At 41.4% G+C, this 24,903-nt stretch overlaps 1 protein-coding gene across 1 annotated transcript in view; it reads left to right on the forward strand.

Moving 5' to 3' along the window:
* The window catches only part of NTRK2 (neurotrophic receptor tyrosine kinase 2), a gene marked incomplete at both ends in the record, with an annotated part of 206,472 nt that overhangs the window by 160,668 nt on the left and 20,901 nt on the right, over positions 1-24,903 (forward strand). The window contains one exon of the mRNA XM_080637065.1: positions 1,401-1,635. Within this exon, the coding sequence (XP_080493191.1) occupies positions 1,401-1,635 (235 nt within the window). The remainder of the gene's footprint in view (positions 1-1,400; positions 1,636-24,903) is intronic.

Here is a 24,903-nt window from a genome sequence, read left to right on the forward strand (position 1 = left end):
GTCCCAGCAATGCTACACACCCTCCTTCATTTCTTTCTCACATATGTCATTTTGCTCATGAGGTTCTTCCCTTGGGGCAATTTTAATATCATATTTCTAATAAGTAGTGTCAGATTTGATCTCATAGGTTTTGATTAATTTGCAACTCTTTCCCCAACTCCTGTGCCCTTCCCCTAGGGACAAATCAAGGCCTCAGCTCTATTGATTAGAAAGGTGATTCTCTGAAACTCCTCTATGTAGGAAAGGAGGACTTCTGAGAAAAAATAAAAATAAGTTCTATTTTAAAAAAAAATTAAGGAGGGAAGAGGAGAAATGGTCTCTTAGAAGGAATAGTCTTCAGTAATGGAATAGAAAAGGCTTCTGAAAGTACAGAATAATGGAATGGATGGAAAAGAATATTCAGAATATTCTAAAGTGTATCAAATAAGGAATGATTACAGATGACCTCAAGAATTGGATAAGTGTTAGCTAATAATGCTTACTAACAAAGTGCTGTGGGGGGGAATGTTTATATCTATATCTTCAGGATCTTAGGATGTTACATGTGTATACCAAAGCTAACATAGTTAGGATGGGTGAAGCACATGTGTTCCAGTACATTGCTGGGCTTTCCAAATGCAAAACATCTCTTCTTCTGCTGGATTGTATAGAACTTCCTTATTAGTGAGCTGATAATTGCATCTTAAGGACTTGCTAGATCTTGAAAAGCTTGAATTTCTGAAGCTGTTTGGTTGTTCCAGGTAGTGTGTGTTCTGTGTCCTCTTCCCATTGTAAAGAATTGCCATCTCAGGAAGGACTTGGTAATAAAATAAACAAAAATGACTTCCTGCTGGGCATTTAGATAGGAAGGGTATTAGAAGCATAAATCTAAAATTGCTGCCCTTGTTTCTTAGGTAGTGTCTCAGAAGGAAGCTAGCTTTCTTCTTTAAGAAAAGATGGAAGGGTCAGTGGCCTCTCTCCCTTGAGAAATCAAGGAATGCTAGTCACAGGAAAAGTGATACTGTGCATGCCACTTCATTGCCTTTCACTCTTACTGAGTGATAAGGTTTTCCTCAGTTACCAAACAGCTATATTTTGCCAGCCTGTCTCCAGAAAAGATTACTAAAATGGAACAGGAGAAAACCTTTAGTTTTGGACAAAGCGAACACATGAGCCTTATTTCTGTAATATATCACCTGTTGTGTAATGCTCTTCACACCACTTGTCTTTCACACAGCAAAGGAAAACAGTAAATGAAAAAAGACAGGATATAAGTTTTCTCCTATTTCAACAATGAATTCATAGCCATTTTAGTTGTTAGATTTGAACGAGTCATTTGTGTGAGTTTAGGCTCATTAATATGCTTCACCTCTCCAGCTTACAAGTGGCCTATCACTTAATCAGTTTGCATTTTGGTGCAGGGCACATGGACCAGATGCAGTACTAATGGCAGAAGGCAACCGTCCTGCTGAGCTGACCCAGTCCCAGATGCTTCACATTGCCCAGCAAATTGCAGCTGGTATGGTTTACCTGGCGTCACAGCACTTCGTGCATCGGGATCTTGCTACTCGCAATTGTCTGGTTGGTGAGAACCTGCTGGTGAAGATTGGGGATTTTGGGATGTCTAGAGATGTGTACAGCACGGACTACTATAGGGTAAGTGAACTGCTGTAATGGATAGTAATATAGACCTTGTTCAGTCATCTTACTACATTCATATGACTGATTCTGCTATGACACCTGACCATCTGCCTGTCGGGTAATTTACACGCTGGTACATGGAGAATGTCATTATGAGTTACAAAGTTTTGGTAAATGTCAGGAAATCTAATCAGAGTAAGACTGGCATGTCTTGTTGTGTTGACTTTACATACTAATAATAATCGCAGAAAGGTCTTTTTCTCTGGGTAGAAATTTTGCATGTTTGCTTACCTTTAGTGAAGAAGCAGCAGCAGCAGATAAAAAGGAAGAGTGGGCAATCAAATTTGGCGCAGCACTTGTTCTTATATGTTCTTATATATTGCTAAGACAAATGGAAGTTGTAACATTCAGGTATTTTGTGTTTCAGTTTACTAGATGTGTTAAGTACTGGACAGCAGCACTGGACCAGTTATTTTAATAAGTAAGAGACTTAGTGAGAAATTACTATATTGTCAGCACCTGAAAGGCTTTCAGTAAGTTTTACTTGCCTTAAGCCAAGTCCTTAGTCCTACTGCGCATGGTTGCAGAATTGTTTTGTTGTGGGTATAAGTAGACCATTGCACTTCTTCATTCCGGCCCAGGCCATTTTTCCTGAACTTGGCTGCCCTAAAATAATGTATGAACTTTGCAAAGGGCTTCTAGGATTGCTAGGATGACAGGAATGCGTGTGTTAGTTACTGTTGTTGGTGTTGTCTTTGTATGATGCGGCAAGTCATGTAGTTGAGAGCATTTGTTGTTTGCTGCCACCTTTGTATTTTCATAATTGGAACTGAAGTTATCAGGTGTTTATGACTTGGGGAAGGTAATCCATGACCAAAGTGTTTATACACCCCAGGGTTTATCCTGTAAGATCTTGTCTTACACTTGACATCTTTATGCATATTTTCTGTATCTGCCTCTCATGTGACCTGTTGCCAGTGAATTCTTTATTGCTAAAATGAAGGCTTCTTCCTTAGCCCCCCCAGTTTGGGCTGCTGTGTGCATACAGGAGAGTGTCACTTTGGTGTCAGTACTTGTAGGATGCCTGGAGAGAGATTGTCCAGCTGAGGCTGGACAAGGCAGAGTAAGCTGTACTCAAGAGTTATTTTTGAATGTTATTTCACTTAACAGCTGAGAAGTAACTTTCTGCTGTTCTTTGTCTTTTCTTTCAAAAGGCAAACCTAGTATTTAATAAGCATATGAGCCAGGTTCCTCTGACATTTTGTTTCTTTGGAAACTTGGCACTTCAAGCTATTTGGTCAATGTAAATCAAGCATGACTGCACTTCAGAACTTGGAAAAATATACAGAATAGTAATCACTGCCTCCCCTGTTTGTCTTTGCAAGGACACCAGTGAGCATCAATGGCCGGGGTTTCTTGATTTTGCAACCGAAGTATGAGCAATACTTATTGGGGCAGGTGGCGTGTTTCTTTTCTGTACTTCATTGAGAATGGATTTGTTTATGATATTTGTCATTACACTAAAGAATGAATATCTGTGCATAACAGTAAGTGTTTGCAAAGGTCTTGCAGTCAGTAGCAGCATTTTTAAACAATAAATGCTCTGCTTATTTTTGCCAAAAATTAGTAACTCCCTGCTGCAGGAAAAACTACCTGCAAAATGGGATGAAGCTAAGAAATCATATGGTCTTCCTGGGGACGACAGAGGCATGGCACAGGCATATCACAGTATACTGCCTTTGGCATCATCTTACCTGCTCGTGTACCTCTGGGTTTAATCCCTGAGTCTTAACACATGAGCACTGAAGCAAAGCTTCTACCCAGTGAAGCACAGATCTAGAATAAGACCCATAATCTGGAGAAAGCAGGGGTGCACCAAAGAAAATTTTGCGTAACCTAAGTAGTCTTGGGTACTTCTCAAAGGATGTAATTCAAAGGGTACTCTGCATTTCTCACTGCCTCTTGCGCAGAATCACTCTCTTCTTTCCTTCTGCTCTCTATCTTTTTTTATTTTTTTTTTTTTTTTTTTTTTAAGGCCAGGATAGTATCTGTGGGTGTAACAAAGGAGAAGAAAGAGGAAGTAGTGTGAAAAGGGAGATGTGGGAACAAATAAGGCGGGAAGGGCAAGTTTAGAGAGGTGTTAGTAAAAGACAAGCCTGGATGAAGGTAGAAAGAGGTTGACAAGAGCAAGAAGGGATGAATGAACATGTAAAGTAGCATGGGTCCATCCAAAACGTTGGTGTAAGCTTGCAGCATGATGGATAGGTATAAAGTTGGGTAGTCACTTACCCTGCACAGTAAGAAAAAGATGAAGGACCGTTTCTCTGGCCTCTTATGTTCAGGCTGGCTTCTAGCCAGTGCAGAGGAGGGACAGGGCCACAGCCTACTGTGATACTGTATTTCACAGTGATAAAAGTTGGAAGTTAACAGTTGAGCCTGTGAGGTTTTGGCCTGCCTTGCTTGGGCCATATGTGAGCTGATGAGAAGCTGGTCATGAAACAGTCAAGGCTATGATGACTTTCCAGGCAGTTGCCTGGAGAATTATATTCATGGTAGGCCTAAGTAATGAAACTGTCAACAATGACACTGGGATGGCACTGACCTACCATATCTAATTGTTTATCGCAAGCTAAGTCTTTTTAACTGCTCAGGCTTAATCACATACATAGAAGCAATCCTTCTCCAGCCTTGACAGCTTTATCTGATGCTTCTTGGAAAGATTTCCAGCACACAGTTCCAAAAAGCTCTGCAAGAAATGGTTCAGCATTTGTGTTTATTAATACTCTGGAATCAGCTTTTTGGGATCCTACCACCCTATCAGGATGTTAGATTTGCCCAGTATGATTATTTATAGCTAGCTTCTGTAATATAACCATGATCCCCAGTACTTGTTCACTGTTAGATTGTTAATAACATTCTGCATTGAATCAGCTCAGTTGTTAAGTGATGCCTCAGGGAAGAGGGGGAGAGAAATAACCCTTGGACTGGGAATACATGTGTTGTGTGGCCCTGATTTCACAAGCTTTCCTTTTACTCCTCCGTTCTTTTTTCCTTTCTTTTTAATCAGGCAGGAATCTTGTGGGTGGGGGGAGCCCTGTTGTACTTGTTAGTATTCCGTATAACAGCAATAATTTTCACTAGTTGGACTAGATAAGCATAGAGACATGAAGAATCTGCATGGCTTTTCTTACCCACCACTTCTGTCCACCTGAGGCGAAAGTAAAACAACTGTTGAGGAATTAGTTTGATCTGTGTGCCAAACAGCTTCAGCAACACTGCAGTTCTTGTAGCACAGTGGCTCATTTCACAAAGTTATTTACTTGCAGAGCTTAGGTCTCAGGTTCATTAAGGGCTTTTATTTGTTTTGTTGATGTCTGTTTTGTGCTGTTTGGAATCCCAACCCGCACAGGTCAGGGTTTCCCATCTTTCCCTCTCATACTCAAGTAGTGTGACTCAGCAGCAGCTTTTAATGGATTAAAGTATTAACACTGAATCAGGGGAACCACTGCTTTGCTAACATTTGTTCTTGCACTCAGAGATAGTATATTAATCCCTTTTTAGGGTTCCAGTTCAGGTTTGCAAGTAGTTGCTTAGTGCATGAACTTAACATACTTTTCTGCATTACTTTATCGTAAGCAAAAAGCTTAAAAGGAGAAAAGGAAAAAGAAAACTAACAAACAACCCTCCCTCAAAAAAATGAAGGTTATCTTATCCAAGTACTTGGAAAAACTTTACAGGGATCTGCTTTAAATATCCAGCCTGATCAGCCAGACACAGGGTTTGGCCAAGATTTTGAATGAAACTCTCATCTCACTGGAGTAAGCAAGAGCTTTGCCATTAACTTCATTAGGACCAGAATTTCACCCTTTATATTTATCCAGTGCAAGATAGAGACTCTGTTTCTGATTTAGATTTATGGAGCTTAGTTGTGTAATCCCTATTTAGCTATTGTATAACTTACTTGCCTTTATGCAACAGTACAAGGAACAGTGGAGAGAATAAGGACTCCTTTCCTCTCCTTGTACAAACCGTGCAAGAAACTGTCAAAAGACTAGGGCTGTTCATTAGGTTTCTATCTTCCTTTAGGCCCAACTCACCACAAAGAGACAGATTCATGTCATAAATCACTTTCCTCCACTTCTGGCACAGGTGCAGCAGCAGACGAAGAGGATATGTTTCATTATAAAATCCAGTGACACAGCTTCTTTATAAAATTTTGTACCATGTACATTTTGTACCATGTTTTGCTATTAAAATAAAGCATAGCATGTAGGATTGGAAGAAGCAACATAGGTTACTAAGCCCAAGCTTTGCAGGATGCCACACAGTAGGTTAAGAGTGGGAGGAGCTACAAGAACCTCAGACCTCCTCAATCTACATGGAAACCCCCAACACTCTTAATACTTTAGCACCTTCTATATAAAGCACCAAACCCCATAAAAACTCCATTCTGCCAGGAAAAAAGAGATGTCCAGTGTATCAAGTGTCCTAAGCCTCTAAAGAGAAATCGTGTTTGACAAAAATTCCTGAGAGATCTTAGGAAGTTGGTCACACTTGACACACAACAGGAGGTGACAGAAATCCCCATCAGTCCATCTTGGTGCGAATTACCTTCTGAGCTGGCAAACTTTATAATGGTTTGAGTGATTGAGCCAGCCTGTGGTATTACTGGTGTTTGGTGATGCCCCTCAGAGCACCTTTGGCCTTGTAACCTGTCCTCAGTGCCTCAGAGCAGTGTGGAAACTGAAGCTGACCAGAGCCAAATCATACAGCAAGAGAGGAAACAAGAACACAGATGATCAATACAAATTCTGAAGAAAGACTTTAGTTAGATAAATTAATACAGAGCAGCCTGCAAAATGATGACAGGCTTCTTCTCAGATGTCTCTCAGGTGTGCCACCAAAATGGATAGCAGTCTTGTGCCTCTGAAGCTTGAATTTCTAACTCCTGGATCACTCCTATCCTACCACACAGCCCCTTTCATCAGAGTGAGTGTTGAAAACAAGTAGGATGCTGCTGCCAGAGCTCTCCTCAGAAGGCTGCTCCATAAACTTGCAGTCCTAATGGCTGCAAATTTTCTCTTTTATCTGCAATCTGAGTTAACTCACTGGCCAATGTACACCTACCTGATCACATTATTATCCTCCCTTCCCAGCTTCTACCTCTCAAGTGTATTTAGAAAAAGTACTCTTCTCCCCTTCCAACTGTTTTGGAGGGTTAAAAGACACACTGTCAGAAGGAAAGGTTCTTCATTTCTTTTCTCCTCAATGGTAGCCTTCTCCCAGGACTTTTAAGTGTGTGAAACAGCAGTTTCAGTGTCTTTCTGGTACAGACATCAGTAGGACTGTGAGCTGTGTTTTCCAAATGAGATTTTGCCCACTGCTGGATCAGAGGTACCTCCCAGCCTCTAATGAAACATTCTGCATGGTACATCCTAGACTCATACAGCCTGTCACTGGCACACAGTCACTGTATTGTCCAACAGTGCCCTGGGCCACTCTTATCTTCTACTCCTTCCAAATGAAGAACATCCCCTTTTTTCTTGAAGTTTTTGGTTTCAATCACTAAGAGAATTATTTTGCAGTTCATACTGGCACATTTTGTACCTCTAGTGGTTAAAAACCACGGTTGTTTCTCTTATTTTTAGCTTCTTTGGGGGCTGAATTTTTTATTTTTTTATTAAAATTCAGGACTTGTCTAGTTTAGTGGTGAGTAAAGAACTGAAGAAATAGAATCATGGTTCCAAAAAGTAAACAACTGAGGGGGTGAGAAAGATTTGCAAGGAAGTTTCCTAGATTTTTGTGGCTTTGTTTCTTACCGTTTTGTTTCTTGATCACTTCTTTAATGTTGCCACTAAGTGAGTATTTTGGGAAAAAATCTTTTTAAAACATAGAATTCCCATGCACTTTCAGTTAAGATGTGAGAAGTTATTACACTTCTTAGCCTCCCAGGAAGACTTCCAAAAAACCTGAGGATTACACAATTCGCTATTCCAGGCCAATTTTAAAAATACTCAGCTATCAGACCTTCTTGCTCCATAAAAAGGCCACAATACTGTTTAAGAAACCGTTTTTACGCTTGGGAGTATTACAGTCCTCAGCAAACAGTCCTAACTCTGATCTCCATTGTTGCTTAACAAAGTCAGAGTAGCAGTTTGAACACAGTGAAATAACATTGGTATTGGAGTACTGGAGTGGCATAGCAGCTTGCCCTCTAGGCATAGTCCTTCCTTCATGTGTGAGCCTAATACTGGAGCATGCTGTATTTCTGGCAACTGCATTAATACACTTTTCTGGTGACTTTCATTTGCTAAAAGATAGTGCTAGTAAAATAATCAACAGAGAGTGATCTTGCTTAAGCTATTTCCAGTACTGAATGCCTATTTGCAAAGGGAATTAATGCATGACAGCAAGGAGCTAAAAAAAGAAAAGGCTGGTTTATTATTATTTGGGCTGTAACTAGCTGGGCAAGCATAGCGAAACAAATGTTTACAGTGCTGGAACAAGTGTCTGTCTATTCCAAAAGGGCAATAGCAGCAAACACCTGCAGGTCTCAGCTGTCACTACAGAGATGAATACCTGTGTGTGGGAGTTTGGAGGAGGTTGCACTAAAGAAAACAAGAAAGAGTTACTGAGAAGTCAAGCAGCTTGTCAAGGCATCCTCGTAGGTGTGTGTATTGAATTGTCACAGTTTGAAGGCGCAGTTTGAAGGCTTTTTATTAGCAGCTATTTTTGCATCCATTGCTCAAAAGGAAGTTATCTGCTTCCCTACATGGACTTCTCGGCTTTCCTCCTTCGTCAGAGGCTCATTGCATCATGTGTAGTGCTGGGGAGGACAGAGGGCTCCAGCAGCCCTGGGGATGTGCACAGATGATTTCATGCAACTGGAAACAATATGGGAAATAATGGGCCAGCTAGAGAGATCTGAATTAGCTGCCTTGAAGTCAGTGCACTAACTCTGAATTGAAAGTAACATTATCACATGCAGAATTAGGCCTAATGATTCTAGAGGGCTTTTAGGAGCTTCCTAAAGGTCAGAACAGTGTCAGCATTTAAAAACTTGTAGGCACTGGGACATGACATTATCCTGATGATGAAGGATTACCAACATGGCTTGATGCCCATTACTATTTGCCCTTGCCAGAGTATATTCTGTTGTGTGCAGGAATCATGCTCTTTCCTCAGCTCTTACTTAACACATCCCTGACTGCTGGTGTTTTGTCTGAAACTGCAGTTTTCTGACCTGCTCAGTTCTGCACAGAGACCAAATTCAGCTTTGTCTCAAGCTTCTACACCCCATCATTTTTAGCATGGCTATAGATGTAGTCACTTCCCAAGTGAAGTTTTCTTATCATGGAATCATAGAATGGTTAGGGTTGGAAAGGCCCTTAAAACAGAGTAGAATCATAGAATCATAGGGTTGAAAAGGACCGTAAGATCATCTAGTTCCAGCCCCCCTTCCATGGGCAAAGATACCAACGTCACTGCTTTTACTTATAGTTCTGTTTCCATCTGTTTTCACTGACACAGATCCTGTGAATCCAGGGGAACTCCAGGGGAGTCCAGGAAGGTTTTCCATGTTGGTGCTAGGAGAAGGAACATCAGATGTCCAGCATATGTAGTGTGCTGCTTTTAAAAGTGAGTTCTTACTAAACTCCATCTTGCAGGATTAATGACAAGATGGTAATACAGAAAATGAGATTTTCAGCCCCGAGGTTGTGACATACTTTGTTTTGCCAGACTTAATCCCCTTCTCACATGAAATGTGCAAACGGGAAGCTAGCTCCATTGCTTCCGGAGCACATTCTCCTTCAGTTGGTGAGATCAAAGAGTGTAGAGAGGGCAGAAACATAAAAACATACTGACTAGGTTGAAAAATGGAGCTGATTAAAATGGCAAACTAAAGCAGAGTGACCTTGCTTCTGTGACCGGTTACTTGATTACCTGTTGAATTTGTGTGTCTAATTATTCCTTTGTAAATCCACCCCACAAGTGTGATTCTCATGCAGGATATCAAGAAGTAGGTTCATCTTGAGAAAATAAGTTCAGCCAGGAAGCAACACTCAGAAACATATGCCAGGAAATGCAGAAATTGTGTTGAACTCCCTATAGCTAAGAGCTCTGAATGTCAATCAAAGACTTCATCGAAGTGTCTTTGGGAAATTTTAAATGGAAATTTTCCCTATGTTTCCTTCTATTGAAAGCTTTGAGAATTTACTGTTTGGTCCCGTTTTGGTTATAAAACAGATTATTACAGTTTTCAAATGGATAAAAATTTTGAAGATTTTGGGTTTCCAACCCCATTTTTAAAGCATTTTAACAGAATTGTTTCAGAGGGGTTATTCCTGCTGTATGCAGTCAGTAAGATCCTTGGGATCCATATTTACGCCTATAGAATAGCAGGAAGTTTACACAGTCAGCATCACCGGTGGCTGACACAAGCTTTTCTGTTGAGGGGCTCTTAGCACAGATGTTCATTAACTTAAAAAGTCCTTTTAAAATTATATATACAAAACTGAATCATTCTCAAAAATAACCACACATATGGATATAAATTGCAGGAAAGCAATGATTCACACATTGTAATTAGCTTTACGAGCTGCAATTTGGAGCACTTTGCAGAACTCTGATCGAAAGCAGCTCATTCCATTGGGTAGCAGCACAGCCCTTCAAAGCCATTTTTGCAGGTGGTGAAATGATTTGACCGCTGTCTAGATGTTCAGCACGTAAGAGAGCCATGTCCTCAATCCCAGCACTTTTTGCAATTTGCTGGACTGGAGTTGCTATATTGGTGGAGGCTTTTTCTGTTGATTTTACTAGAGCAAATGTTTTGTTTGGGGCTTTAGAAAATTAAAAGTTTACGGCCAACATTTTCTAGAGACCAGGAACAGAACAGCAAGAGAAATGATGAAGTGATTTCTGGAGTTTTTATTCCTAGGCCAGGTCATTGTGTGGGCCGTTAATACCATTTCGTAATTGTGGGGAGGAACCATGTGTAACTATCTGGAGCTCCCTCTGCACAGTAGTGCTACAGATTGTCACTTTCAGCAGGAAATCTGCAAATCAAGTGACACAACTCCAAAGGTTAGCAGCTGAAGCTGCTGACTTTGTAATGTGTATGCACACGGTGTGAGGAAAAGATGATGTGGGAACAAAATGAGAAAAGGATCCCTGAGAGCTCTGTGAGCACAGTCAGAAATGGGAGTGGCAGCTCCTGGCTGCTGCAGAGCCCTGGTGCACCTTATGCGACTGCACCGTTGCCCCCACTGATGGTGGGGACAGCATGGAAAGGCCACCCAGAGGGAGCAGGACTAAACAGGAGTTCTCCTTTGGGGACTGGTCACAGAATCAGCTCTCAGCAGAGTATTTTTGCAGGCTTCCAGCTGGAAGGTTTCTTATGCAAATGGCTTCTCTCCTTGCAATAAGGAAAGCAGTTGCTAGGCAGTTTTCCTAAATATGCATATTCTTTTTCCTAGGCCCAAAGAACAATGGGCAGTCTTTTGGCCCACACAACTCAGGAAGCATGGAAAGGAACAACTAGGCAATTAGACTATGAAATGCTATGAGTAACAGCATGGATCAAGTTGATGAGAGGCCAGCATCAGCTAGTATAGAGCAGAGCCTAGAAAGCTGGCACAGTAGGTTGGTGCATGCATAGCAAAAAGCTAGTGATGGTGAGTGGAAATGGGAAACAAGAGAAGCATTGTGCAATAGTGCAGGTCATTTAGATCTTCATTGCTTTGTGGGTCCTTCAGCTGTCTGTTGGAGCACCTGGCCAGCCAGGCAGCTTGTATGTTTGCATTCTAGTATGGAGGGGAAAGGAAGTCATTAGCAAAGACTCAGGTCAATCCAAGCCTGTTGGTATCACTGACATAGAACATGGACGTGCTTTAGGTTACCTATGTAGTTGTAATGCATATGCCTTTGTGAAGCCTTTTCAATATCAGACATCATGAACAGCACTGAAGTTTTTGACAAGTTGTCACGAGCAGCTCTCCAAGCTTCCCAAAAGGCGAGGATCCCAGGCCTGAGGTGATTTTGCAGACTCAGGAACTTTGTAATTAAACTTCAGAGATATCTTGACTTTGCATTAATCTAGTCTTACAAAAAATGGAGCCAAAAACTTATAAAATGCTGTCATATTTCTATCCATGTCCTGACTTTAGGAAGAAACGAAGGGCTGATTTCAGGTGAGTGAGGGAACATGCATCTGATATCAAGGACAGATTTAAAAAAAAAAACAATAAAAGACTGTGGTGACTCAAATGCTTCTGTATCCATCAGGAAGATAAACAAATCTGCAGGAGAAAAGCCACATGAGTGGGAAGTAACTTCAGTCTTCCCAGTGTTCTAAAATGCTTTCAAGAAACATAACTAGCTAATAGCCTTGAATTTACTCTCAGAAATTACTATTTATTTGTTCCTTAACAGTACCCTTGCAAAGCTGCTGTCCCACCCTTGACTGCTTGAATGCATTGCATTTGATGTACATTCGGTTCCTACCTCTCTTCTCCAGGTCACCTCATCCAGGGCTTGATATTGCAATACTGATGTCTCATGTCTTTGGTTGGGGAGCAGAATCAGACCCATTGAAATGCTTAGATAGAGGTACCAACCATAAGAGGTGATGCAAATGAAGTTTCAGAACTATTCCTTTTTATCTTTGCGTTGTTCTCCAGTGAAACATACAAGTTATCTTGTCTCCTGTCAAGCTATTCTCCACACATATTTATGTTGGTTGAAAGTTTAGTACACTGAATAGATGAGCCTTAGTTTAAAACCTATGGAAACCTAACTTGCTCAAGTTACATCTTCTCTTTTTGCTGATCAACATAGTTTTTAATTTGTATTTTAACTTTTGACTGGCATAATCATTCTTTTAATTTACTATGGCATTCTTTTCCTTTGTGACAATTATGATTTCTGCTTTTGTTCTCAGAACTACATTCCTGTATGCATTTTGTGACCAGGAACCCTGCAAAATTGGTTGAAACCCATCCAGATTGGTAGCAAAACAAATGAAATCAGAATTCTTTTTGAGATTTTACTTCTGAGGAGTTTGTCTAAACCACCTTATTAAGAATTGACTCATGAAGAACAGTTATGTGGTAGGCCCCAGGTTAGGGAGGCAACTAGTGAATGGTTAGCAAGGATTTTAAGAAATCTACATCTTTGCCGATGTAGGTGAGACCATCCCATTCTCAGCAATGTTACAGAAAATACACGTGCTGCCATTTTTTTCCCACACCAGGAATGCTACAACATTGCTAGGTCTAGTTATTAAATCATTAGTTTAATCACTTCCCTATGCACCAACTCAGAACAGCTTTAATTCTTAAACAAACAGATCTTGGATTCTGTAAAATAATATAATGGGGCAAGATGTGTATAATCAGGAGGCTAGAGAGCTATTCAAGCAAAAGGTCATTACTATTTAAGAAACAAATGCGTGTGCACTGGCATGATTGAGAGTGTAACTGACAATTTTGTCAGAAGTAACTCTGGAAAAGTGGGAGCAGAGCAAATCACAAAGAATCCCAGCTACTTTCAAGGTAGAGATGGATACACTTGGGAAGCAGATTAAAATGATAGTCACCTGTGGTACTTGGGGTTCATCAAATTCTACTTTACTCCTCTACTCCACATAGCTGTATTCAGGCTTTTCTCTACAGCTGTGAGTCCTGGAAGTGAATTAATTTTTAAATTAATTTCATTTCAATTATTCACATAATCACAAGCTTAGAAGCCAGGACTTTAAGGAAGACCTGTAGTGCAAGACTTTTGATAGTAGAGTAAAAGTCTTCAAATCTACATCTACAAAAAATAACAACAAGCCTTTGTAATAAAAGAGTACTTAGTGAAAATAAAGTAGGTTAAAAGCCATTTAGAGATACAGGAACCCTGAGAATGTGTTACCTTAGAGCACAAAATACTGGGTTTTTGTCATGAATATGATCTAAGTAGTTAGTTTTGCAGCCTGTACATTTTTTAGAGAAGACATAAAGACACTGGTACATATTCTTGTCTAGCCTCCAGAGCCATGAGCAAATGGGCATTGACATCACTGGGAATAGGATTTTTACCTTTATCCTTATTAATTTCAAATTTTTAATGGCTTTACGTATGTTTTCACTTCCATGTTCTCTGCTATATCTAAAGTGTGAAAAAAACCCAAACACATCAGCCTGTGATCCAATCCTTGCATGCCACACCATGAAGGAAACAAATATTTTGCTGGAAATGTAAGTTGTTTTCTTTTCAACTGATACATAAAACGTAAGGCAGTCTAAGCCTCACTCAGAAGATTACTTTATAATGTGATTTAGTCCATTCCAAGGTGTGCATGTAAAGGGAGTCTTTCAAATTATTTTATGACTTGCAAGATTATGTTTTTATAAATCTGGATTTAATGGTGTACACAGAAATAGAAAAATCTTATCAGGACAAAGAAGTCAGTAATTTTCTTTTTCACTTTCATTTTCTTTCTTTTTTTTTTTTTTTGGTAATAGAATTTTCGGAAGATAAAGAACTGCTCATTAAATATATTGTCAGATATTCTTTGATAACATATCAGCATTGGGAATGTTTTACTGACAGTATAAATAGAAAGGAGAGGAAAAAAAAAAGGCAACATGAATGGCAGACACGACGATTGCAAATCATTTGTCCTAATGTTTTTGTCATCCACCTTCCACATACAGCCTGAGCCCAATCCTACAAAATAAAAATGCAGTGTTATCTGGAGAATCAAGACTCTTTCCAGATTGATTTACCCGATGCCTGTCACCACCAAGTCACTTTGAAAGGCTAGCTGATAAGCTGAGCTCTTTGCAAGTTACTGCTCTGCATGCAGTCCTTTTGCAGCTGATTTTGCTGCCAATGTTATTTTCCGATGGTGAGATTTAGTGCGGCGTAGCTGGCTGGCAGTATCCTTGTAGGAGATTTTCCTTGCTTGTGAGCTAAGCAAAGGGCAGGGTCCTGCATTCTTGGCAGCCTGTCATATGCATGAGCTGTTTGTTTTTTTGGATTCAGCAAGCAGAGTTTTAAATCATCTTTAGCAAAACAAGGCACAGGGGAAAAAAGGGAGATCAAAATAGAGCTGAATATTTCATGTCAGAATTTTGGCAGCATGTCTCATCTTGTCTTCTACATTGAAAGCACCAAAGAAAAAGGGAATTTTGCAGTTTTCAGTCCAGTGACTTTTCCATGCTCCTTGAGTATCCTCACATATTCTAGGACTGGTCTCTCATGCCATATCAGCCATTTTTTTTTAGACAAAAGAATCTAGTGTTGAGTACTTGTGTGGGAAAAGCATAACAGCATTAAAATAAAGCTCAATGCCAATACACAGTGAGTGGAATGTACCCCTCAGGAGGAAGCCAATAGATACTATTTGGATCTGCAAAACAAAGCTTAGATATTATTTAAAATACACAGGCCCAATACTACCATTTTTTGCAGAGGGGAGTTATGTTGAAAGTAACCGAAATATCTGTCTTACACAGCTCCTACCTGTTTGCACAGACACACACAGTTGTGATTTTTTTACATCAATCCTGCTTGGAGGAACATACAGTTTTGACCAACAAATGTTTCCATGACAGTTTGGAGAAGGACTAAATGCTGTGTTTGGAACTAAGCCAGCTTGTATCTGCCTACGTATGATGCAATATTAACCTTCTTGTTTTCTGTCCTAATCAGCTCAGTTAGATGAATTAAACACTAGATAGAAAAGGAGGAAACTGAAGGCTGTGCTCAACTGCAAGCAGTAAAAAGCCCTTCAAATACACTTTTAAGCACAGCTAAAATGGCATAAACTAGGAAATACAAAAAAGTTTCATGAAGAGGTTTATACAGACCCACTGTACAACGTGAGATTGAAGGTCTATCTAGTTTACAGGCACTGCCAGCTCTAAAATTGTGGCATGAGCTTGATGCAGACTGCAAAGGTATTCAGAAGCAGAGTGAATGCTGCTTTTCTGGAGTGTACACTTCTTTCTCTGTGCTACTCACAAAGTCCAAGCCAGTTGCTTTAAAGGTAGCTTGTATTTATATGTTCTCCATCAGTTACGGAAAACAGCATTATGTTAACACAATCAGAAAAAATGCTTCTTTCCTAGTTATTCCTTTTAGTCTTACAGTATTTTACAACATCTTGGTAGATTTCTTTAAGATAAAAGCCAGCAAAAACACAAAACAAAAAAGGAGTAGATCTGGATCTGCTTAGCCTTCGAGTTACATCAAGTAGGCAATTACTCTGCACCTGTAGTTGCGTGATTTTCTACTGTAAGTAAGGCTTACAGGGATAGTGATGGACTTTAAAACAGCCTGGGATTCTCAGAACTCCTGGGTTTAGAATAATTGTGACCTCAAAATTTTGGGGAGTACCTGTTTCCTCACTGTCCTTCTACAGTTGTTTCAGAAGGTCAACTCTGAGAACTTAAAGAAACTAGTCATTAGGATCAGTGGAAAGGTGGATTTTATTTAAATAAGGCTGTAGAAAGTAGATGGAAATTATGCCCCTAAATCGCAGGAGAAGATGAGGGGCAAAAGGTTGCAGAACTATCTGTGATTTCACCTCATAAGTACTGGAAGTAAGCAAAAACACACAAGAGAGAAAGGCTAATGGAGAAAGAGGGATATAGTGAAAAGCGAAAAGCAAACCCAACATTTGAGATTGACTTTTAAAAGAATTTTGAAATAAACAAGAGACAGTCCATTGACTTTTTAAATGTAAAGAGAATGAGGAGGAAAGTGTTGCCACTACAGACATGATGGTGTGGGAAAGAGAGCTAGTTTGACATGGAAGCAAAATCAGTTTTTGACCTCAGATCTTGAAAGGACAGTGCTGAATATTAAGTTATAGGTAAATTAGTTAATAGAACTGGGAACATGAAGGCTAAACCTGGAACAGGGATAGAGGAGAGATCCTTGAACAACATGGGATATGGACAGCCTGTTTGATGATAGCAGACATTGAATGAACTCTTCAAGCAGATTAAGACATCCCTGCTGCCCAAAGAGAAGGTCCTGCTCTCTTGCTATCTCAACAACTAATTCCCATGTCATTCACTTTTCTGCACCAGCACAGGTGTTTCTGCAGCCACTGAACAAACTGTATTGATGAAACAATCAGACTGAAACCCAAGCATTTTTTTCCTGGTTACGAGGAGAACAGAATACTTCTCCAAACTGAAGTACAGTACCAGGGCATTCCTGCTTAAAATCTTTTGTTGAAGGAGAGTCTAAAAGAACTATATATGAGTGTGAGAAAAAGTTCTATTTAAACTAAAGGACGATGCTTGCATAAGAACAAATAAGTATAAGCCATCTGCGAAAGAATTTAAACAAGATACTAAAAAGGGGTTTCTAACCATCAGAGGAATGAGATTCTTTCACAGCCTGTGAACTGGGAAGAGAACTGTCTCATTTTAAGGTGTTATTGTGCAATTTATGAAGAGAATGATGTGATGCCGGCAAACTATGTGGTAGGGGTTCAGCAGATTGTCAACATGAGTAGCAGTTTTGAAGCACAGATACTTCCATTTTGTCTGGATCTGTTCATTCCATCTTTAGTTTGCACAGAATATTCCAAGAAGAGTTACTAGTATTTGTGAAAGGCAGCTGAAAGTGGCTGATTTTTCATGGCAAGGAAAGATTTTTGAAGATAAAAAGTTTCTTTTTTGTGAAAATACTTGCCTGTAGCTCTGCAAATTTTGCTTATAACTTCTTGGCTTCTCACTTAACTTCTCACAACAGAAAATCAGGCCTGACTTTGTATCCTATTTGTGACATTGGGGAAATCTGTTTTTTAATTCTATATGCAGTCTTCCCTCCCTTGACTTTGATTAGGTTTAATTAGGCTTTAACCCTCCACATTCAAGGCAGGTTCAGTTTTAGTTTTACAGATGCTTCTGTTTGACCATAGGCAGAGCGAATATTGCTTTGACCTTGTTTCCCAGTTTCCTCCCTGTGTTGTTAGGTAAAGTCAGAAGATTTTAAAGGTTAAAAACATGCAAGCAGTTTTTCTTCTGCTCCACCTATATCTCCTTTCTATTTTCTTCCCATTCTCATTTTTTTCAAGAGGGGTGACAATTTGAAATTATCTTTTCAGCCCCTGCCCATCTAAAAAGCATGAGTGGCTTTTATTTGTGACAAGGTTATTGCAATCCTTGCTGGTTACCCTTTCAGTTACTCCTTGCAGGAAATTGCCCCTTAGGTCAAAAAGCTACAGTGGTAGCAAAGTGGTAAAACCACAGGGGCCTCCATGATGGATTACGCCAGGTTCTCGACTTATAATGTGTAGCAGATTCTTTACATTAATTATTAGATATTATATGCCTAGCTCCAAATTTCTTTCACAGGGAGCATGAACCATTACCACCTTAGTCACTGTCTAGAGGTTTCAAGTTCCGGAGAGCTGTTCAAGTGCCCTGATATGATGATGAAGGGAGCAGCAGTCCAACATTGATCTGACAAACAGGACACCCATATGACACTGTTCCTGAGCCTTTCATGGTGGAAACGGGAAATGGACAAAGGCTAATTTTCCTGTTAGATATAATAGTAGATGTAGTAAAGCAAACCTATGCCTGTTATTCTCAAAAAGATGAGTTTTGTCTCACTACACCTTTCCCTACAACACCTAGAAAAAAAGAGAATTCTGTCAGAAAGGGACCAGTGAAAGTTGCCTAAAAGTTCACTTAATGGTTCATCATTTCTTCTCTTGATTAAGGTGGTACAAGGTTGAAGAGCACCAAGATCAGTTGCTTGATTTCCAGCAGGTATCTGGGTGCATTGTGCTGGTCTTGCTCTTCACTGCAAGCACTGAGAGCCTTGGGTAGCAGGAAGCACAAGTTCCAAGGTGGCAGTGGAGCTTTTGCTTCATATTGAAATCCATGAGAGTATCTGTCTGCAGCTGTAATTTTAATTATATAGGATGATCCTCTGCCTTTTGCAGAGCAACTACTCAGAATTTAAAAGGAGTCTGGAGACTTCAGTGGACAGGCAGGTTAAATTATAGTTATTACCAGGCAGCTATTTCAAGATTGCTACCCTCTGAATAGCAAATCCCCCACCCCCTTGAAACACAAACAAAACAAAAAGTTTATTTGTCCTTCCAGAATTGTTCTGTCATTCAGCTCACAACTTGCAATTTCCAGCCCTTCACCTCAACACTTTCTTTTGCTTTGGTGAAAGAATAATTATGGGGGTGGGTTGCTAAACAATTCCTAACATAAAAGGTCCTCATAGCCTTCTCTACTGCACAGTGTAAGGTTGTACTTGCATGACCACCCAAGCCACACCAGCACACTGCTGAGAAGGCCTTGGCTCCTGCATGAGTATCTGGAGAAACATGGGCTATGTCCTTCCTGCCACAGCTCTCCCATTGTACTCTGCCAGGCAGTGTATTCTTCTCCTGGGCATCCCAGAACTGGGAAGAGCATCTGTCCTTCTGAAAGTCAGCAAAGAGACAACAGGCTTGCTGTAACCACTGTGCTTGAGCTTGGTTCAGGTGCTGACCTATTTAATATAGCAGTTCAGAGACATTGTAGTTAGTCAGGTAGATCAGCAGGTGCGTCTGCTGCAATTTGAACCTTGCATGGTTAAAGCCCACTACTGACACATTTCGAGAGACTGTTCCATTTGCATAAAGTTGGATGTGGAAGGAGTTAGGCATCACTGACTGATGGGATTAAGAAGAAATATTTAACAGTTCCCTCATTTGCTGAGCACAGTCTAGCAAATGTGCAGAATTAAACAGGATTTTGTGGAAAAACATTATTAGATCCTGTAATTAAAATTGTTTTCCATAATGCATATTTAGATTGCTAGTGGAGCTGGAATCTTTCACTCCAGGACAACAACAACAAAAACAAAAAGAAAAAAAAAAACAAAAACAACAAACCAAAATGAAACAGATGCAAGGATGTGATCAGTTGCATTGATGAAGTACATTCACAAATCCCTCTGTCTTTATCTACTACCCACAAGCATGGTTGTCTGCTCAGAAACCCAACCCTCCAGGACTTGTGAAATGCTAAACATCTAACATTTCATTACATTTTAATTCAACATGCAAGGGAGATTTTTCATTTCCTTCCAAAATGGAAGGTTTAGACCAGCCCTCCTGCTGTCAAATGTATGTGATACATAACAATAAGCAGTAAAGTGAGGTGCAAACTGGTCCAGTCTTCAAAATTAGACATCTTGTAGATGCATGGCGCGCAGCATTCTGGCCTAATTCACTTTGACAAGGCAGATCACTACCCTGTCTGTCCTGACCTGCCCAAGTAAGATCAATATGCATGTGACTCTCCAGCCTTTGTAAGAAATGACTGAGCCTGTTCTTAAGTTTAAATCACTTTTGCTTGTAAGCTATCTGCTCTATCTCTGACCATTTCTTGTGGGCGTTTTCTTACGCTGTTCTGGAATTCAGAATCTATGGACGAGGTATGTTAGGATGCATTCCTGCCAGTTCACATTACTATCTGTTTATGAACCAGTTATTCATGGATTTGTCTAATCCTTGTTTGCACCTTCTGATACATATCTTCATATCTATCTTCATTCCCTCTTCATAACTGGCTGCAAATTCTAGAAGTTTAATACCCATTATGTAAAAAAATACTTATTGAACTTATTTCCTGCTAATTTCACTGAGTCTTCTCTTGCTACAGTATTTCAGACTTTGCTAATAACAGTTCTGCAGTTGTTGCTGGTTGACCTTACTTTATCCAGCACTTTAATGGTTTTCTAAGCCTCAACTTTAGCATTTTAGTTCTCCTTTTCTGTGCCTCCCCAATTACATTATATCCTCTTTGAGCTGAGAAGACCAGAATTGCAGAAAGCACTAAAGGCATGTAGGGGGCCCATGGCTGTGTAAAGTGGCAGAATTATGCCCTGTGACGTGTTCTTAGTACCTGTGCTAGTGATTCTCTATGTCCTGAGTTTTTCTGACAGCTGCTGCTCACTGAGCTGTTCATGTCAGAGATGGCTTCAAAACCTTCTTCCTGAGTTGTAGCTGCCAACGCTGGGTATAATCGTAGTGCTAGGTATAGAACTAGTAGGCTATTACACCTATTTGTCACACATGTAATTAATCACATTGAACATTGTCTGCTGCCGGCTCTCTTTGTTTTGTGAGATCCCACTCTCTAAAGCCTCTCCAAGAACTCAGTATTACTCCCACGCTTTGAGGAATTGGCAATGACCTCCAATCTCCAAGTTCGTAATGAAGATGTTGGATGTAGCTGGTCCTGACACTGACCTCTGGGAACTCTATTACTGTCTCCTTTCTATCCTGAGAAGTGATCTTGATGTCCTGCTTGCTGCTTCTTGTCCTTTAACGAGCCCTCAGTCCATAAAAAGGCTTTTCCTAAACCTTGCAGCAGCTTAGTGTTTTTAATAACCTTTGATTGGAGCAGATTCTCCTGGAAGGCATGCTAAGGCACATGAAAACAAGGGGGTGGTTGGTGACAGCCAGCATGGCTTCACTAAGGGGAATCCTGCCTGACCAATTTGGTGGCCTTCTATGATGGGGCTGCGGAACTGATGGACAGGGGCAGAGCAGTTGACGTCATCTACCTGCACTTGTGCAAAGCCTTAAACACTGTCCCACACAACATCCTTGTCTCTAAATTGGAGAGGCATCAATTTGATGGGTGGACCACTCCGTGGATAAAGAACTGGCTGGCTGACTGCATGCAAAGAGTTGTGGTCAATGGCTCGATGTCTGGCTGGAGACCGGTAACGAGTGGTGTCCCTCAGGGATCGGTATTGGGAACAGTCTTGTTCAACATCTTTGTCGGTGACATGGACAGTGGGATTGAGTGCGCCCTCAGCAAGTTTGCTGATGACACCAAGCTGTGTGGTTCGGTTGATACGCTGGAGGGAAGGGATGCCATCCAGAGGGACCTTGACACACTTGTGAGGTGGGCTGATGCCAACCTGATGAAGTTTAACCATGCCAAGTGCAAGGTCCTACACCTGGGTTGGAGCCATCCCAGGCACAGCTACAGGTTGGGAAGAGGAGAGATTCAGAGCAGCCCTGTGGAGAAGGACTTGGGAGTGTTGGTCAATGAGAAAATGAGCATGAGCCGGCTGCAGTGTGCGCTTGCAGCCCAGAAAGCCAACCATATCCTGGGCTGCATCAAGAGGAGCGTGACCAGCAGGTCAAAGGAGGTGATTCTGCCCCTCTACTCTGTTCTTGTGAGACCTCACTTGGAGTATTGTGTGCAGTTCTGGTGTCCTCAACATAAAAAGGACATGGAACTGTTGGAAGAAGTCCAGAGGAGGGCCATGAGAATGATCAGGGGACTGGAGCACTTCCCGTATGAAAATAGGGTGAGAAAGTTGGGTCTGTTCAGCCTGGGGAAGAGAAGGCTGCATGGAGACCTCATAGCCTCATGCCTTCCAGTATCTGAAGGGGGACTATAAGGATGCTGGGGAGGGACTCTTCATTAGGGACTGTAGTGATAGGACAAGGGGTAACGGGTTCAAACTTAAACAGGAGAAGTTTAGACTGGATGTAAGGAAGAAATTCTTTACTGTGAGGGTGGGGAGGCACTGGAATGGTTTGCCCAGGGAAGCTGTGAATGCTCCATCCCTGACAGTGTTCAAGGTCGGGTTGGACAGAGCCTTGGGTGGCACGGTTTAGCGTGAGGTGTCCCTGCCCATGGCAGGGGGGTTGGAACTAGATGATCTTAAGGTCCTTTCCAACCCTAATTATTCTATGATTCTATGACGTATAGCCTTAAAGATGTTTTGAAAATTCACATATGCTTTGCCTGCTAGATCATCTTTGTTCACATTCATCCCAACTCCCTGTGGGACACCACTGAACTGGTAGAGTGGGATCACTTCTTACAGAAGCTTTTGTTTCCCACTCTGCTCAGAAAGATTCAGACAGCCTGGTTTTGTCCGTGTTTTATCAGCTTTCTGGCATAGTTGCTCTTTTTAACGATAGTGATACACCTGTATGCCTTCAGACTTAGGTGAATGCCATTCCTAGTAACATGAACAACCTACTTCTATATGTGTGCTTTTTCCCTTCCTGGAATCCTCTAACATTTTCTGTTTCAAACTTCATTTCTAATTTAATAAAATCCCTCTCAGTTTTGTGAGAATGGAGGCTTACACAAATGCTGCAAACCCTGTAAACCAGATTTCTCTCTTAGGTTTGGCATTCTTGTAAGTGGCTTGCAAACACTCCTTCTGCGCTTCACCTTTTATGCACCAATTTGTGCTGTAGTAGCAGCTCATGTGACAGACCTAGTGCACTGAGGTTTATAATGGGGCATTCCTCTTCAAGTCAGTGGGAAATGTGCAAGAGCACATAAAGTCCCCAATAGAAAAAATCCAAGCAAACTTCAGCTTGTTCTCCAAAGTTTCCCTTTTTTAGCCAAACAGGAGTATCTCTGTCCTTAGTTGTTATGCTTAAGACCTGTCTAACGGCACTCCCCAGCCTGTGCTGCAGTAGACTCACCTGCCCCACAGGAATACCAATCAGGGCCTTTGCTGGGTGTCTTAGGTGCTTCTACTCCAAAACCTTGTACCACTTCATGGCACAGAGCACTCCGACTTGGATCTGAAGTAAAATTTCCAGCTTTAAGCTGGTAGTTCAAGTGGCTGGGACAGGTATGAGAATTGAAACATCTGGCACATCTCTTGTGTGAGAGAGTCTGCCTGGGACATAACCAGCTCCATTTAGTCTTCAGGTAAGTGCTGATCCAGTGGGTTTTTTTCATCCTTGCTTTGTTTGTTTGTGTATTTTTGTAAGCACGCCAGTTTTAATGACTTTCTGAGGGCTCCCTGCATGAATAAATCATGTCATTGAGAACTTTGCTTAGAAAAAAGACACCAAAGGAGATTCTCCATTACTGGCCTGAAAGCTTTCAAGGAGACTGGGTGTGAGTGATGGTGTCTGACAGTGAAATTTGGGTGCTCGCGCAGATTTAAGTGTATACTCACCCTCATTATATGCCCAGAAATCCCCAGGAGGCAGAACTGAGGGCAAAAGTGGAGTTCTCGTTTCTACACAGCCTGAAGCAGGGTCCAGAATATTTTTGAACACAGAGCTGGAGTTGGATAAGGTGCCTGCCCAAAAAAGGTATCAGAGCACACAGACAGTGCCACAAAGGCTACGTTTTCATGTGACTGCAGTCCTGGGAAAGGGAGGCAGGAATGAAAGGCTGGGCATGGGATCACAGCCTTATTGTCTAGGCAGGGGCTTGTCCTCTGCCAGCTTATGCTGTGAAGGGCCTGGGGCCCCCTTGAACCTTTTGCTCACCATAATCAGCACTTTTTCTGGCTACAAATAGTCCTTCTGGTGTGTGATTCATATTTGGGATTGTCAAAACCCCTTTGGTGAGATGGCCTGTGCATGCATTAGGGGTATTTGATCTAGATTGTAAGTGGGCGGGGGGGGGAGGGGGGGGCCGTTTAGAAGCGTTTGAAACATTTGGGAGAAAAATGCAGGTAATAGAAGGTTAATCCGGTTTTTCCCTTAATGTCTGCTTTGTTATGCCTAGTATATGCTCAGCTAGTGCAGTGCCTTGGCAGAACAGCCCAGATCCACTCAACCACAGTCAGCATTATCCCTTCCTACACCTCCTCCTTTACATACCCTCGGGCGTCCCCTTTTTTGAGCTTCACTACCAGAATCTTCTCCACAGGTTGGCAGGGCAGGTTCAGGGTGTTGGGAGGCTTTGTTTCCATGGCAGCGGGGCTTCTCTGCTCCCAGACTGCAGCTCAGGAGGAGACAGGAGGGGAGAGCAGGAGAAAGTCATTAAATGTGCCAATTAGTATGCAGGGCCATGTCTGCTGTGGCAGGCAGTGCTTGCAAAGACAGGCAGCAGTAGGGGTGCCCCTGCTGCACAGCGCACCAGGGGAAGATGGAGTTGCAGGCATTCGCCTACAGCAGGCAGGAGCTGAAGGGCAGATGCCCTTGGCTGGGGCTGAAAGGAGGCTACCACACCTGCCACATGCCTGCTGTCTTACAGATGAGCTCTCTGGCATCATTCGCACCCTGCAAGCTAAATGCCACAGAAATAGGGAAGTCCCTAATTTCCTATTGGGCATAAACAAGGGCAAGAGTTACATACACATTCTGTGCATATGAAACCAGTCAGATGCCATTCATCAGGAGAACTGTAGAGAAGGGAAAGAGAATGGGAACTTAACTCAGATGAAGATATGGTATTTTCTCTGCTACGACTTAACTTGTAGTGGGTGCCAGGACGGGACTTTTAGAAAAGATTCAGCTTGAAGACCAGGGTGCGT

This window comes from Psittacula echo, assembly GCF_963264785.1.
Source record: "Psittacula echo genome assembly, chromosome: Z".
NCBI classification, from domain to species: domain Eukaryota; kingdom Metazoa; phylum Chordata; class Aves; order Psittaciformes; family Psittacidae; genus Psittacula; species Psittacula echo.